Source organism: Gadus morhua, chromosome 12 (assembly GCF_902167405.1).
Source record: "Gadus morhua chromosome 12, gadMor3.0, whole genome shotgun sequence".
Lineage (NCBI taxonomy): Eukaryota > Metazoa > Chordata > Actinopteri > Gadiformes > Gadidae > Gadus > Gadus morhua.
In genome coordinates, this window is record NC_044059.1 from 647,366 (window position 1) to 662,136 (window position 14,771).

Sequence of the window (14,771 nt, forward strand, 5' to 3'; positions counted from 1 at the left end):
GATGCAACCACCCAAACTGGTGCAAACATTGAATTAAAAAAAAAAAAAAAAAAAGTGAAGTAGTCCTACAAGGGCTTGTACAGACACATTTTCTCGAACATTCTATTTCATGAATCATAGCACACAACTATTATTCTGTTCCCTGAAATGAAAGTCAAAAGAAAACTGTTTTAATTTGTTTGTTTTTTTAATTGCACAAAAAAAATACAGAAATAGTTTTTGGGGGTTTGAGGTGGAGGGGTTTTTGTAACCCAAAATATTTCCTTAAGTATCGTGTTTTGTACAACTGTCACTAAAATTAATTTGACGCATTTCACAGCTTGAAGCAACCTGTCAAATATTGACAAAAGAAGAATTGCTGCCAATGGTGACATCATTCATTCCGTCATCACCTCTTCCTGAACTACAGTACATACATTTAAAAAGGAAAAAATAAAAAAGTAGTTTACCATTTAAAGAACATAAATACAAAAACTGTTTTTAATAAATGGTGCCCAGCTCTACCTTTGAAGCTGCCTTAATTGTAGTTCTCAAAAGTATGTAATTTCATTGGTTGATTTGTATGTGAATAACATTACTGAAACCTTTACAGCCAGATTATATATGTTGAATTCATCATTCATCTCAGACATGACCAAACAGGCATTGCTTAACTGTAGCATGGATAAAGTGATGATTGTATCCTAAAAAAAAGGTATGGTATTTTAGCAGAGGTTCACCTTCGACAAAACATGAAAGGACAAAAGAAAGAAAGAGAAAAAGTGGACACTTCACATGGCGCAGGTAAAATGGATATGCCAACATTAAATAGAAGGCGAAGGAGACCATGACCGTGAGACAGAGGTATGTAAAACTAGAGAGGAAACTACTAGAAAGTCTCTCACAAAACAAAAAATGCAGTTCCATTAGTCACACCTTCATGTACACATATACATAGGCAAAGATACACCTTTGATTTACCAACTGGAACTTTACAATTATGTACAAATGAGCGGGGTAATCCTGCTTTGAATCAAACAGCATCTGGTTTGATGAAAAGGGCGGAGAAAGCAAAGGCCAGGAAAACTATTCCTCCAATGATGGTTACTACATGAAAAGAAAACATAGAAAATACAACATAAGGCTCAACACTTGTATTTATTATTTTTGATAATGTGGGAAAATAAAACCTTTTCACACTTTGACATGCTTTAGTCCAAAGAGAGTAGACGACAAAGCCGACATAGTATCGCAAAGCTGAGTGAAGGCTATGGAATCAGCCCACTAGGGACAGAATGCTTACCTGTTCTGACAGAAATCTTCTGGGCAATCATTCTTCCTCCGATGACAGCTAATCCTGTGCAGAGGCAGTGTCCAATTGTCCCACCTACTGCTACTCCAAATGGATCCTTTATTTCAAAACAAATAAAAAGGTATAACTTCAGGGTTTAAGATCTAAAGCTTTTGTTTGGCCACTGTTAACAAGACAGCACATGTTACTGCTTTAGAACAAAGTCCTTGAATCTAATAACCACTTCTAAAGAGACAGACAACAAATAAACAAAGACAACACAGACACGCATGACAACAAACAAACAAAGAACTTGGCGGGGTGCAGACAGACCTCCCGGGCAGCCAGGATGATGGTGGTCAGCTGGGACCTGTCACCCCACTCGGCCACGAAGGTAAGGGTGAGTGCCTGCAGGAAGATGGGCGAAATGAAGCTTTGCCACTTCCTCTGGGGCTGGGCATTTCCGGAGCCGGCCTCGACGTCCGCTACACCGTTGGCTAGCTTGGCCCGCTGGAGCTGCACGGAGCAAACAAAGCAGGTATTTTTGTGCCTTTCCCCTAAAGACTACCTCTTGGGGAAATCCTTAGTTTAGATAATTGAAAACCATAGCCCCGGCCCCACCCATTGCTGCTCTTAATTCTCTGAGTAAATTGAATGGGGACCTTCACATAATGGCACTAGTGGTGCATTTCCATCAGCGGGTACACCTCTGGCCCAGCACGCCTCAGCCCAGCTCAGTTATGGTTTGCATTTCCACCGCCAACAGTACCCTTATGGTAGGGTTTAGGGTTTAAGCCGGATGGCGATATCCACGGCAGCTACGTAAACATCGTGACCTTATAACAGCCAGACAGTGTAACCTCCAAGGAAAAAGAAGAACGAGACACAATAAATAAAGAGGAACAATGTAGGACGTCCAAGAAAGATGTCAAACTTCTGCGCAACATTTCTTGAATAAACAAAGCTTCTGCCGATGTCCAGAAATACCTTGCGGGTACTGCGTTTGTTTGTTGTTATTATCCCCCAGTTGCATGGAAGTGGCGATTCTGACAACCAATCAACGGATGGCGTGTGTAGCTTGAACTTGTTGGCACACTTTCAAATGTCTAAGTACCCCAACGGAGGGGTACTGCGAGCTGAGAACGGCTCAATGGAGCTCAGTCCGATTCAGTACCACTTTTAGCGGTGGAAACACAAACCCTGCCGTACCTTTGCACACCGAACCGACCCGACGGTGGATATGCGCCACAGGTTAGCATCATGCCAAAACAGATACATTTCAACTGCTTTTATTTATTGCATTAATGGGGTGTATACTTTGGTCGTGTAACTTTTATGAGGTAATTAGTGTGTCCTATTTTCTTATTGAGCTGAGAGTCACAAAGTTACTTAGAGATGGTGGTTATTCAACTTGCTCAAGGATGCTTGCAGGTAGACTGCAGACATGAAGGGTTGAGCCCAGTACCCTATCAGGCCCTCATCCTACACGTTGGGTGGATTAAATAAGGTTCAGATTCTGTACCTCTTCATCTTTCTTCTTGATCTCTGCCTGCACCTCTTCCAGCTCCTCCTGGCCTTCATCCGGACTCATCTTCAGCCCCTCTCGGAGCATCCGTATGCCAAATATGGCAAACAGAGCTGTGGACACGTAGTATGTGTAGATCCTTGGGATGACGGTGGTAGCGTAGCCAAACAGCACTTTGAAAAACAACAATACATCAACTGTTAATGAAAATGGTCAGAAAACAGACATTTTATAATGCTTTTCACCTAGCACTCTTACCTGAGAGGCAGGTCATGACGCCCAATGCCAGCATGGCCCCCACTAGCACAGTCAGCCGGTTATAACGCATGGCCATGATAGCTGCGATGAAAAATGTCTTGTCGCCCAGTTCAGACACGATGATGACAGAGAAGGATGCCACAAAGGCATGAATGAATCCCAGGTTGCCCTTGGTAGGATCATCTCCCCTTACTGGAACTATAGGATGGGGACTTAGTGCCTTCTGCAAAATAAAGGAAGAAAAAAAAACATTAAAAAAGGAACACACACAGCAGTTTGTATTTGTGGAGGTTAAAATTGTTTAACCTCTTAAACCCGAGCGCCCCCGGGGGCGGGGGCAGCTGCGCCAACGTGTGCTGTAAACAGCACCACCATGCTCCAACATGTCCATGGTGCATACCCACGTAACGGGAAGAAGCTCGGCTAAAAGCCCATGATAACCATTTTTACCTAAACAAAACACAATTCTAACACCAAGCAACTGAATGAGCCCATAGCAAAACACGCAAAACGTTTGTTTTCATACTGTCCGCCGCCGATTTCGCTACTTCATGCCACCCACACAAACTATGTCACATGAAAGCTGAGGCTTCACAGATTCCAATGATATCTCTGCCATCACTCTACGACAAAAACTCACTGAACTAGCAGCCAAAGAAGAGCAAAATAAACAAACAAATAAAAAACGTTATACAATGTGATTCTTTTGATTGTCGAATTGTGTTTTTTTACATGGATTTGGGTCCCTCGATTTGACTGTCCCTCGACTCTATTGGCTCTGGTGGTTCGATAGAGGGGTCAATCATCCAAATTGACCAATGGATACCCAAGATATCTTCCCGCATTTGACTGGATGGTCAATAATTTAGCATAATTCGCGCTAGAAGCGCCGAGAACTTTCTGACACTCCGGCTGGATAGAGACGTACGCTCCTACTACACGCTAATTACAGAGTTTCGATCTATTGTTAGCTAGTATTTAGCCAGTTATTTTTTATTTTCTTAACTTTTTCTTCCATCTGCTATTATTTTAAAATAAATAATGGCAGGTAGGAGAAAGACTTACACTTTTGCGGAGGCATTCAGTATCATCACTAGCGACAGTGGGGCTGCTCTAGTCCCTCTCGAGTCGTCGTCTGACGACAGTGACTTGCTGTTGCCAGAACTGGACACGGACAACAGTGATTCAGAATATCGAATTCCATCCCCGGAAAGGTATGTAATCTCTGTTTTCGATTACTTATTGATTTGGTGTCAAATTAACGATCTATCTACCTTATTAGATATTATCTATATCGATCACCCTACTCACTCTACTCATTCCAAACACTCACTACCGGTACTCCTTGCCTTATATTTATATTTATGATATTATTTGCATCAATTATCATTATCAATATATTGTACATAGTATATTTGACACTATCTCTATCCTTTCTTCTATTTATTCCTTTTTTTTTTATAGTAGTTTGTTGGTGTGTGTGTGTGTGTGTGTGTGTGTGTGTGTGTGTGTGTGTTATTGTTGAGAGGACCTAGCAAACCAAACATTGCTGTGCAAGTGATAAATAAACTTGGATTTGATTTATTATCCTGCAATGAATTTAGTAAATGCACACACTCAAACTGGTGCAAACTGGATTGTTAGTTGACTTCCCCAGTACAGGTCTTGTTTACCCCAACATATTGTTACTTGTCTGTTTGAAGTTACGTTCTTTTCTTTCTTCTTCTTGGGTTCCACAGCGATGATGATGAGCTGATTATGAGCCACCTTCATCCACTGCTCCTGCTCCAGCGTCAGCCCCCCCACCTCCCCCACGGCCATCAACAACTACCCCCACCTCTGAGCCAAAGAAAGCAAAATCCACTAGACGTGCTTCTGCTCCCCTTCCTCAGCCATGCTCTTCCTCATCGGATTCTGACTCACCTGAAGAAACACGACACAAAAAAAAAGGGAAAGCATCATACAAATCGGCAAATCCTCAGAAGCGTAGTCGAGGTGGGTCTGCCACTTCAAGAGTGAGAGATGATGAAGGAAGCTGGCACAACAGAGAGGAGAAAGACAAAAGACCAGTCCCACTCAGGTTCATGCCAGCCAGGGTCCCTGGCCCCACATTTGACACCACCGCATCATGGTCTCCCCTTTCTCTTTTCCAGCTGTTTTTTAGCGCTTCTATAGTCCGTACTCTCATTGACAACACCAATGCCAACGCTGCCAGGAGATTACAGGCTGGAATGAAGTTTGTTTGGAAAGTGCTGACGGTTAGCGATTTTTATATTTTCATGGCCATTATAATTTTCTCAGGTCTTGTAAAAGTGCATCATAGAGCGGACTACTGGAGAAGGCAATGGCCATATAACTTCCACTTCCCCAGTGAAAATATGACACGGGACCGCTTTGAAGCCATCTTGTGGTCGCTGCACCTGAGCAACCCAACAGAAGATGAGGACAACGAGCGCAAGAAGAACACTGCCGAATATGACAGACTTTTCAAAATCAAGCCCTTGTACACCGAGATAGTGACTGCCTGCCAAGCACATTTCCAGCCCTATCAGAACATTTCCATCGATGAGAGAATGGTGGCAACCAAGGCCCGCAACAGTATGAAGCAGTACATGAAGGACAAGCCCACAAAGTGGGGGTACAAACTGTTTGTGCTCGCGGACGCCTTAACAGCCTATACTTGGAACTTCTTTGTGTACAAGGGTAAGAGTGAGTTCAACCCAGGCCAGGGTCTAAGCTACTCCTCAGTAATGGACCTTTTGCCATTCCCTCTACTCGGTGGGGGCTACACATTTTTCACAGACAATTTTTACACCAGCCCTGCCCTCTTTCAGGATTTATCCAAAAAAAACTTTGGTTGTTGTGGGACCATAAGGAAGAATCGGATTGGCTTTCCACACACTCATCAGAATGACTTTCCCAAAAAGCCAGAGAGGGGAGATGTGCGGTGGATAAGGAAAGACAAACTCCTGTTTGTAAAGTGGATGGACACCCGTGAAGTGACCATGTGCTCTACAGTGCACGAAGCCTTCAGTGGACAGACTGTCAGACGAAACGTGAAAGAGGATGGTGTGTGGCGCAAAAAGTCTATTCCCGTTCCCGGCGCTGTAGCTGACTACAATCAAAGCATGGGCGGTGTGGATTTATCTGATGCTTTGATTGGTTACTACAGTGTCCACCATAAAACCATGAAATGGTATAAGACTTTTTTTTACCATTTTATGGACATTGCAGTGGTCAACAGTTTCCTTCTCCAGAAGGAGCTGTACAAGATCAGGAATGACCCCACCATGAGAAAGCCACACAGCCAAAAGACTTTCAGGGAGCAGCTAGCTGCAGAAATGCTGGTGTTTGCTGAAGGCTCAGTACCACCACCACCACCACCACCCACCTGCATGCCTATGTACTATGGGGCTGATGGTACACAGTCAAGGAGGTACTGCAGGATGTGCCAGGATGCTGGCATCCTAAGGGTGAAGACGCCTGTGTACTGCAGGAAGTGCCAGGTCCCTTTGTGCTTCACTTCCAAAAAGAACTGCTTCCAGCAGTGGCATGACAACCCTTAGTGTATATAGTTAGTTTTAGTTAGTTATATTTGTTCAAAGTTGCTGCCAGCCCGTTCGTTCGTATATATATATATATATATATATATATATATATATATATATATATATATATATATATATATATATATATATATATATATCCCTATTGATTGTAGTTTTTAGCTGTGTTTTTTTCATATGATTGTTTTTATTATATGTTGTTCTCCAATATATCTGCTCCAGTTGGATTCAAACTTAATTTCTTAGTGTATATAGTTAGTTAGTTATATTTGTTCAAAGTTGCTGCCAGCGAGTTTATATATATATCTTTATCCCTTGTGATTGTAGTTTTTACCATTGTTTTTACCGTTTTATTATATGTTGTTCTCAAATACATCTGCTCCAGTTGGAGTCAAACTTCATTTCGATTGTATGGTTTTCTTTGACTGGGAAAATGTACAGAGGTCTGGGTGAATTTTCAAAACAAGTCAAAACTATTGAATTTGGATGGAATGAATACCTATAGTGATATGTCAGTGAAATAAAATTAGTTTTACAGTCTGGTACCTTAGAAAGGTCAAATGGCACTGATGGTGCCCAAATGGCACCTTTTAGTCCGTCTGGACCTACCTGTACTAAAACCTCTCTAAAATCCCTTTATTCACTTTATTGGTATTTATCCTGGAACAGGGTACTCATCAGATGTTGTTACATGTTTCCCTAAAGGTTCTGGGCTACTATCCCACAGTTTCATGTTGGTATTCACTCTAAATAATGTGTTTTCTCTAGACGAAAATTGAAAATTGACATTTCTTACTATGTTCTAGCTGAATTTACTCTGACACAGAAACATCTATATTGATTCTGACACTTCTGCAGCCACCTCACAGGTGGTGTTACCTTCTTTTTGAAACCAACTTTATTCATGTAGCCCTTGTAGTTGTGGAGGCATACTCTATTCATCATGGGCATGTCATTTCGGGCAGGAGGCCTGTGAAATAGGCCTAGGGCTTAACAGGTTAAGATAGACCTAGAAAAACAAGAACGTTTTAGAATATAGTATAGCCTCTTACGAAATGACCCAGAACATAGCCCTGCATATGGAATCTTTGTACCGTCACCATGTCTACTTTATTGATATTTTGTCTGTACGATTCCCACGATTGGTTCCTGCATATAAATAAAACCATACACCGTATTCAAAATGTACCCGGAAATCTGTTTGGCATAGCCGTTTACCTAGCACTTCGTTAGCAGTCTAGCGCTAAGGAAACTGGACCTTCCGCTTTTAGACCATTCAAATAACTTAACAATGAAGTGCTTGAAGTACAGTGTGTACCTCTTGCTGAGAGTGTTGGACTGGTTGCGGTTCCTCTGCGATGCCGTGGACCCCGAGCGACAGCAACAACACGACAGCAGCGAGCCGCTGCACGAGGATCACATCAGCCGAGCCGTCTCTTCCGCCGACCGTCCGAGGCATTTCAACCAAGCAACAAATCTATTCGTGGGTGTCCCACAGAAATGCAGCTAGTAGGTCAATTAAGATTTGTTTCTCATGAATAACACGCTGTACTTAGGAGGAAATTGGTTAACTTCATATTAGCTACCTAAACATGTATAGCGAATAACTCCGTTTACCATCAGGGAGCACTTGAAAGTGGAAAAAAACTTGCTGCTTCAAACGCAAGCATTCCGCAACCCAGATTGGACGATAGAATGAAGGACGCGCCCTGTCTGGTTCACGTAGCTTAAAGCTATTGGTTCCTCCGACTTTCAATACAACTCGTCATCGAGAAATAAATATGGCGAAGTCACTAACTATTTTGCCTTGCTCTCCAGCAAAAAACGGAAGGATTAAGAATTAAAATATGCTTGCAGATGTTATTATTTATTAATAGCTATTTAGACTAAGTTGATGGTTATTTACAAGATGTTTAACTTGTTTCCTCTCCGAGCAAACTAATTTTCGCCTTCGTAAAGATACACTTCGTCTGGAACCATATCATTGATCTTTGGAAGCTATCAATATTGCACTCATTTGATGGATTCACATTATGAAAATAAAGTGCACTCATCCATTTATTTTAGGAATTTGTACAAATGTGGGTTAACCATTCTACACATTTACATCAAAGTTTTAATGCATTACATATATTAGTTCCTGTAAAGTTAATGTTGAGTGAGATAATTGTGGACCTATTGATATATTATATTGTTTGTTATGGGGGGAGATTTTTGACATAATTATTAATAGCAGTCAGCTGAACGTGGGTCTTGCAAATGAACAATTTAATCAATGTGCAATGTTTATTAGAAATATTTATAAATGTCTGATACTGATACATTGAGCATGTAACTTCTGTCTTTATTGTATTAATAAAAAATAATTTAAATAAAAGTAAAAAAACGAAGAACAAAAGCACCAACAATTTGATGTGTCATAAGACAAACGGTATGAATGCATAGCGATGCCTTGGGTAGCCTTCAAATTTCGTCATGTAAAACTCCTGGCAGAGCTGAGCAGCCAGAGCCTGGTTGAACAGGACATAGGAGACAACAGTCCACCAGGTTAGAGACAGGCCTCCGAACACCAAGCCAAGTGAAATGTAGATAAGCAGCTCTGCAAAGTAATGCGGACAGGACACCAGCTCGAACCAGCCTCCATGGGGAACGCCATGGACAAAGGTCTTCACTGTTCCTGAAATATAAAAATAAACATGAATTAGACTGAAATGTTAGTTCTCTCTAGCATTACTCTAGCATTTTGGCCTTCACATTATTTAAAGTTAGATATTAATCATCACATCAATTCCCATCCAACCCTTCTACGTTCAATTAATCTGCTGTTCTACTGCAGTGTTGTTAGGACATCGTCTTTCATCAGATACACATTTCCCTTCTGATCAAATAATTGAGTGAATTATGAAAGTCAGTCGAGTTTAATTACGGACTCAGCCACTAACCTGAATTCCCAGTACGGAGCATGGCCAACGTGACCAACGAGCTGTGTTGGAGCAGTGATGCACTAATGAAGAGAGCTGTTCCTGACAAATGGCCCAAATCCAGCTGGTGGAAGAGAGAGCCAAAACCTGGAAGGAGTAGGGGTTATATTTAGATCCCAATACAGGTAAGAATACTAAGCACTATAATGCACCAGTATACATTCGTTGTTGTATATTTACTGTTTAGGATAATGTATCCTAATAATAATCTAAAATTATTTACAAAAATATATTGCCTTGTTTACAATGTTACTGTTTAATTTTAAGTGAAAACTGTAGCCACTAAGTCTGATACTGAGAAAATGCCAATCTTCTGACTTATATTTTGTGTACATGGCTTTATTTGCATTGCATGCTGCATGCTGGGGTTAATGCTTCCAGTGTGTCTTCCCATGATCATGTTCTAATATACAAAATAATAAGCTGTCAATATTTGTCCTCAAATCAATAATTCGTCATAATTTACAAAGAGATAACATAAAAACATATAGAATCCATACCTTTTGCATCAAGGAAATTATTGGAACAAATGACTGTCAATCCAAGTATGATGTAATATCCAATGCCAAACATATATTGTGCCATATGTATGACCCCCTCCGAGTAAACACTAACAAATAGGCACTCTAGCAGTCTTCTGAGTGAATGGCTCCAGAGAAACAGTTGCACCAGCAAAGTAGATAATTGTGGAACTAGAAGACAAAACATTGGCATGAATATCAGACTGACAAGTGTCATATCTGTTGACTAAGTGTCATATAAAGCTAATGAATGTTGACTATTATAAGAAAACGCGTTGAGATGTACCTTGACTCTCATTCCATTGCATTCCACACAAAAAGCTCAAAAAATACGTCAACCACTGCGGGTATGATTGGTTCTGAAGCTTCAGATGAAGGGACAGGACTAGAAGGAGGCCGTTCCAAACAACGGATACCGCATAGAAGTGCCAGAACCATCTGAAAATGGGAAAGTATTGGATTATCACTAACTTAAAATGTTCAATCCATCCACAAAACACTTACATGTTAGTTGTCCTAATGACCTATATTGGATATATTTATTAGTTCAAATAACTAGCCGGCCGTCACCTTTTTGGAACATCAAGTTTATGTAGCCAATAGTCCCGATTACATTGCTTTGTTTTGCCGTAACGGATGAGATCCTGGAAAATCAGAAACAGCGGATTTTGCTCATGTTTCGTCTGGAAACGAGGCGAGAACTTGTGAATCAACAAAGCTAAAAGAAACCCTAATGCTAGGCATAACCATAACAACACAATCACACACATCTCTCATATCTGGCACAACCTGCCGAGCCGTGTGCGCGTCACATTGTTGTGTGCAGCATGCAAAGGAGTCCGTTGAGAAATTAATGCTGCGTTCAGGTAAAGTTTTTAGCAAACCAGCTCGAAAACAAACAACACAACATTACATTGTATTGCACGCACAGCAAGACCGTGCAATGCATTTATTGGGGACAGGAACAAAGTAGCAATGTAATCAAGTGTATTAAAGCATTTGAAAACTACATTAAAATAACCAATGGGGTAAAAATGCAAAGAAAATAAATCTCTTCAAAGGGGCAGCCATTTTTGTTGAGAGCGTCATCATCACCAGTGTTGCCAACTCTCGCGAGACAAAATATTAACTCTCACATCAGAAAGAAGCCCAAAAGAAGCCCAATGCCTACGTCCACACCAGGAGCTCACAAAGTTTCGCTGCGAATATTTCTGTTCGCTTTGGTCGCTCAAGTCGCTCATGACGTACAATTCAATTATGCAGACGCATTTAAAGGAGCCGTATGCTTTTAGTACAGACAGCCATATCAAAGAGTGAACTTATACACTTTGGCAGGGGCGTAGGAACGTGTTTAACATTGGAGGGGACACATCGGAAACCTGAAAGATCCATTGATGGTTCGAAGAGAAATATGTCATAAATGGACTACACTGCAAAACATTCACAAATGTATTTTATTCTTCTAAAAATATACATTTGTAAAGGAAAACACATTTTGAATGGCAGTATTGAACTGATACATCAAATCAATTATTTAATTGCAGGCCTTATCATACAGTTTTGTAGACTGATAAATAACATGTGAAAAATATTGATCTAAATTTGAATTCGTATTTTCTGAATACCTTTTCTTTTCTTAGTTGTATCTTATGCCTCAATGAACACACAGGCAAAGGTTAAGGTTAAAGGGAAAAACAGCATCAAGAATTTTAACATATACACTAACGGTTCTATGAACATCCTTTCTGTACCGACAGCGATATATTGATGCACTTCTTATGACAAATGTACTTATTGTAAGTCGCTTTGGATAAAAGCGGCTGCTAAATGCCCTAAATGTAAACGTAAATGTAACTTGTTTTTAATCTCGAGTATGTGATATTATTCGAACATTTCCACTAACTGATTGGTGTGTGAAGGCAAACGAAAACGACATAGGAATGGATGTAATGAACTGATAAATATAAATTAGTGTGTAGAACTGATACAAATAAAAGCTAGATAGCACTGTAGTGTTATCCAACAGTGTCAAACGTGCCGTGACACACAAAAGGTTGAAAACAATGGCCTAGGCAAAAGAGCCAAAATGTTTTCTTCTCCTGTCATTTGCAGCCACGAAATGCTTGCAAATGGACTTCTTGTCAGTAAGTCAAGTCTATCCTGATGGACATGACAGACAGCAACATGGTTGAGTCTGTTTTGAGACATTGTGGACCGGAGCCAGGTTTTGAGCCTGCGGAGGACACTAAAACTTCTCTGCTCTTCTGCTGCTGTCTTTTAATTTTAACAGCTCTAACCTGTTGCGTTAGCTGCAGACACCCGCATCTCAAACAGTCTGAGCCGTTGAGGGGATGCGGCAGCTTATGGCTGTCTTGCGAGACAGCCGTATTCACGCGAGATCACGAGATCACGCGATTAGAGTTGCAGGCTGGCAGCGATCAGGAGCGGTGACAGCGGCGCAGCCGTTCCGCGGCGCTTACGTCCCCGATGGAAAGCAGGCAACTTAGCCTTCTAGGCAGCGATTCGAAGGCGTTTTCAGCCTGAAGTCCTTATAACTCCCAACCGCCCCCAACCCTGCGCGCTGCCATACATGGGGCAGGTGACAAGACGCTGTGTTGCGCTTTCAAAATAAAAGCAAGTTAGTAAAATATTTTTAAAAAAAAAGATATTTTGCGGTATAATTTTTGGGGGGGACAAATGCGCCTGGCTCGAAAATTGGAGGGGACACGTCCCCTCTGTCCCCCCCGGTTCCTACGCCCTTGCACTTTGGCCATATTGCCGAGACGGTTTTGCTTGTTGGATTAAGTGCTTCGACAACAAGTAGGACAGTGATTCCCCCCAATATAAAAAAAACCTCCTAAAATGTAGGCTAATTACAACCGAGAACAAAAAACCCTGCGTGCTGTAGTAGGCTAATATGTTTCACTGATCTGCATCTGCAAATCATGATCTGCACTCATTCGTCGCACTCAAAACAAATAGACATTGGCGCACATGACTAATTTGCATACGTGCACAGGACTGGTTGGCTCTGCAAGGCAAATAATGGAACATATATCTATCTATCTAGGCCTATCTGTCTATCTATCTATCTATCAGCGCGTGTCTAGTTTTAATGTGATGTATTGTGTGTTTGTCCAGTCAGACTTGTTCTGTGTGGTCTTGTAGGCTACTGTCCTGTGTGGGCCGAACCACCTAAATGGATTCCCGACGATTTGTGTCGTTTGGTATTAATAAAGACTTGACTAGGCTATCTATCTATCTAGACTATTTAATTAACAATTATTCACCTCAGGCTCCGTGAATAGTGGGGAATAGAGGGATAAAAGACAAGAGATATATCCCTTGTCATTTATCCCTCGTCTTGTCGATTTTGTTTATGTGACGATTTCAAAAACTTTTTTGGTTTTGTTGAAAGCATGCTACACGCGATTGTTTGGTTAGATTGGTGGCATGGAGAGCAAATGAAAATGATTCCCGCTTAAATACGAACGTTCTAGATGTATGAATACTCCCGCTTATCATCACTTGGTATCGAAACCACTATGGCGTTTCGATCTCTGAACTGAAAAAGGGTTGGGTCGTACAACACCGGGTGCCCAGTTACAGCCGCGATTAATACTTCAGCCGACATTTTGTTCAGCGAGTGAATAAAGGTAGGTATATAGGAACCAAAGTGCCTGCCGGTGTTCCCTGGGATCCACGCAAGCGAAGAGCGTCTACATTCCGATTGGCTGTCAGTGTTTGGCCCTTGAAGCGCGTCATAGTCATTTGCATAATGTTAAAAAGTTTTCAACCTTGTTTTGACGCTCTGGTCGCTCAACTTTGGCCGCTGGTAGCGTTGGTCGCTTTGGTCGCTCTTGCCCATAGAAAGTGAATGACTTCCGGCGATTTGGTCGCTCAATTCGCTTCTGGTGTGATCATGCCCATGCAAGTGAATGGAGCATAAACAAAAATAATTGACAGCTGAACGTTGGAAGGCCCATGCAAGTGAATGGAGCAGTCTACAGCATTGAGAAGAGCCGTGTAATAATGTTAATTTGCTAGAAATGTATTTACAATTTTTAAATATTTATTTTGCGTGTACTCTAAAGTCACACATGTGTAAAAGTATATCTGAAGTCGTAAATATTATTAAATATATTTTTCTACCATTGTAAACACTAAATAGGGTCTACGAGTTCAAAAGTCTGTGTTACAGGTGCACAAATCCTATCCTGTGCATCACAACTTCAAAGAGTCATGCAATTTATACTTTTGCTACAATCATTGCAGCGCAGTTGGTGCAAAACACATTCACACACCCGTGTTTCATAATCTGAGAGAACATGCCCAAAATGTGTGCATTCGAAACCCAAATGTGAACTGCCTCACAAATAAAATGATATAGGACTCTATGTTGATTCAGCATTTTAATGAGCAAGTCCAACAAGTCCATCGCTACAACTGCTCGAATCTGCTCCTGCAAGTCTCAGCTTTGGGTGCTTTTGCAGGTAGTTTTGCAACACGTCTAGGTGGTACATGTGTAGCAAAAGTGATTTGTATCCGTATGAGGGCGGGGGCGAGACAAACTTGCAGCAGTAACCAATGAAAGTCGCCGGCAGGTGGTGCACTTTTCAAACTACACTTGGACCATCCAAGCAGACCATT

At 41.3% G+C, this 14,771-nt stretch overlaps 2 protein-coding genes across 4 annotated transcripts; both read right to left on the reverse strand.

Moving 5' to 3' along the window:
* Positions 1-165: 165 nt before the first annotated feature.
* tmem165 (transmembrane protein 165) lies at positions 166-8,347 on the reverse strand. 3 transcript variants are annotated; one of them, XM_030372619.1, is made up of 7 exons: positions 7,938-8,298; positions 4,761-4,976; positions 3,054-3,276; positions 2,793-2,968; positions 1,604-1,786; positions 1,283-1,388; positions 166-1,086 (listed from the first exon to the last, which is right to left on the reverse strand). In XM_030372619.1, exons 2-7 carry the CDS (start codon positions 4,872-4,874, stop codon positions 1,013-1,015), a joined length of 876 nt encoding a protein of 291 aa, XP_030228479.1. In that variant the 5' UTR covers positions 4,875-4,976; positions 7,938-8,298; the 3' UTR covers positions 166-1,012. The 3 variants fall into 3 exon arrangements, with proteins under 3 accessions (XP_030228479.1, XP_030228478.1, XP_030228477.1); XM_030372618.1 differs by having other exon boundaries at positions 4,743-4,976; XM_030372617.1 differs by lacking the exon at positions 4,761-4,976 and having other exon boundaries at positions 7,938-8,347.
* A 312-nt stretch (positions 8,348-8,659) lies between these two features.
* On the reverse strand, positions 8,660-10,976 carry srd5a3 (steroid 5 alpha-reductase 3). Its single transcript, XM_030372616.1, has 5 exons — positions 10,692-10,976; positions 10,408-10,559; positions 10,101-10,292; positions 9,562-9,687; positions 8,660-9,296 (listed from the first exon to the last, which is right to left on the reverse strand). Exons 1-5 carry the CDS (start codon positions 10,889-10,891, stop codon positions 9,037-9,039), a joined length of 930 nt encoding a protein of 309 aa, XP_030228476.1. The 5' UTR covers positions 10,892-10,976; the 3' UTR covers positions 8,660-9,036.
* Positions 10,977-14,771: the final 3,795 nt, after the last annotated feature.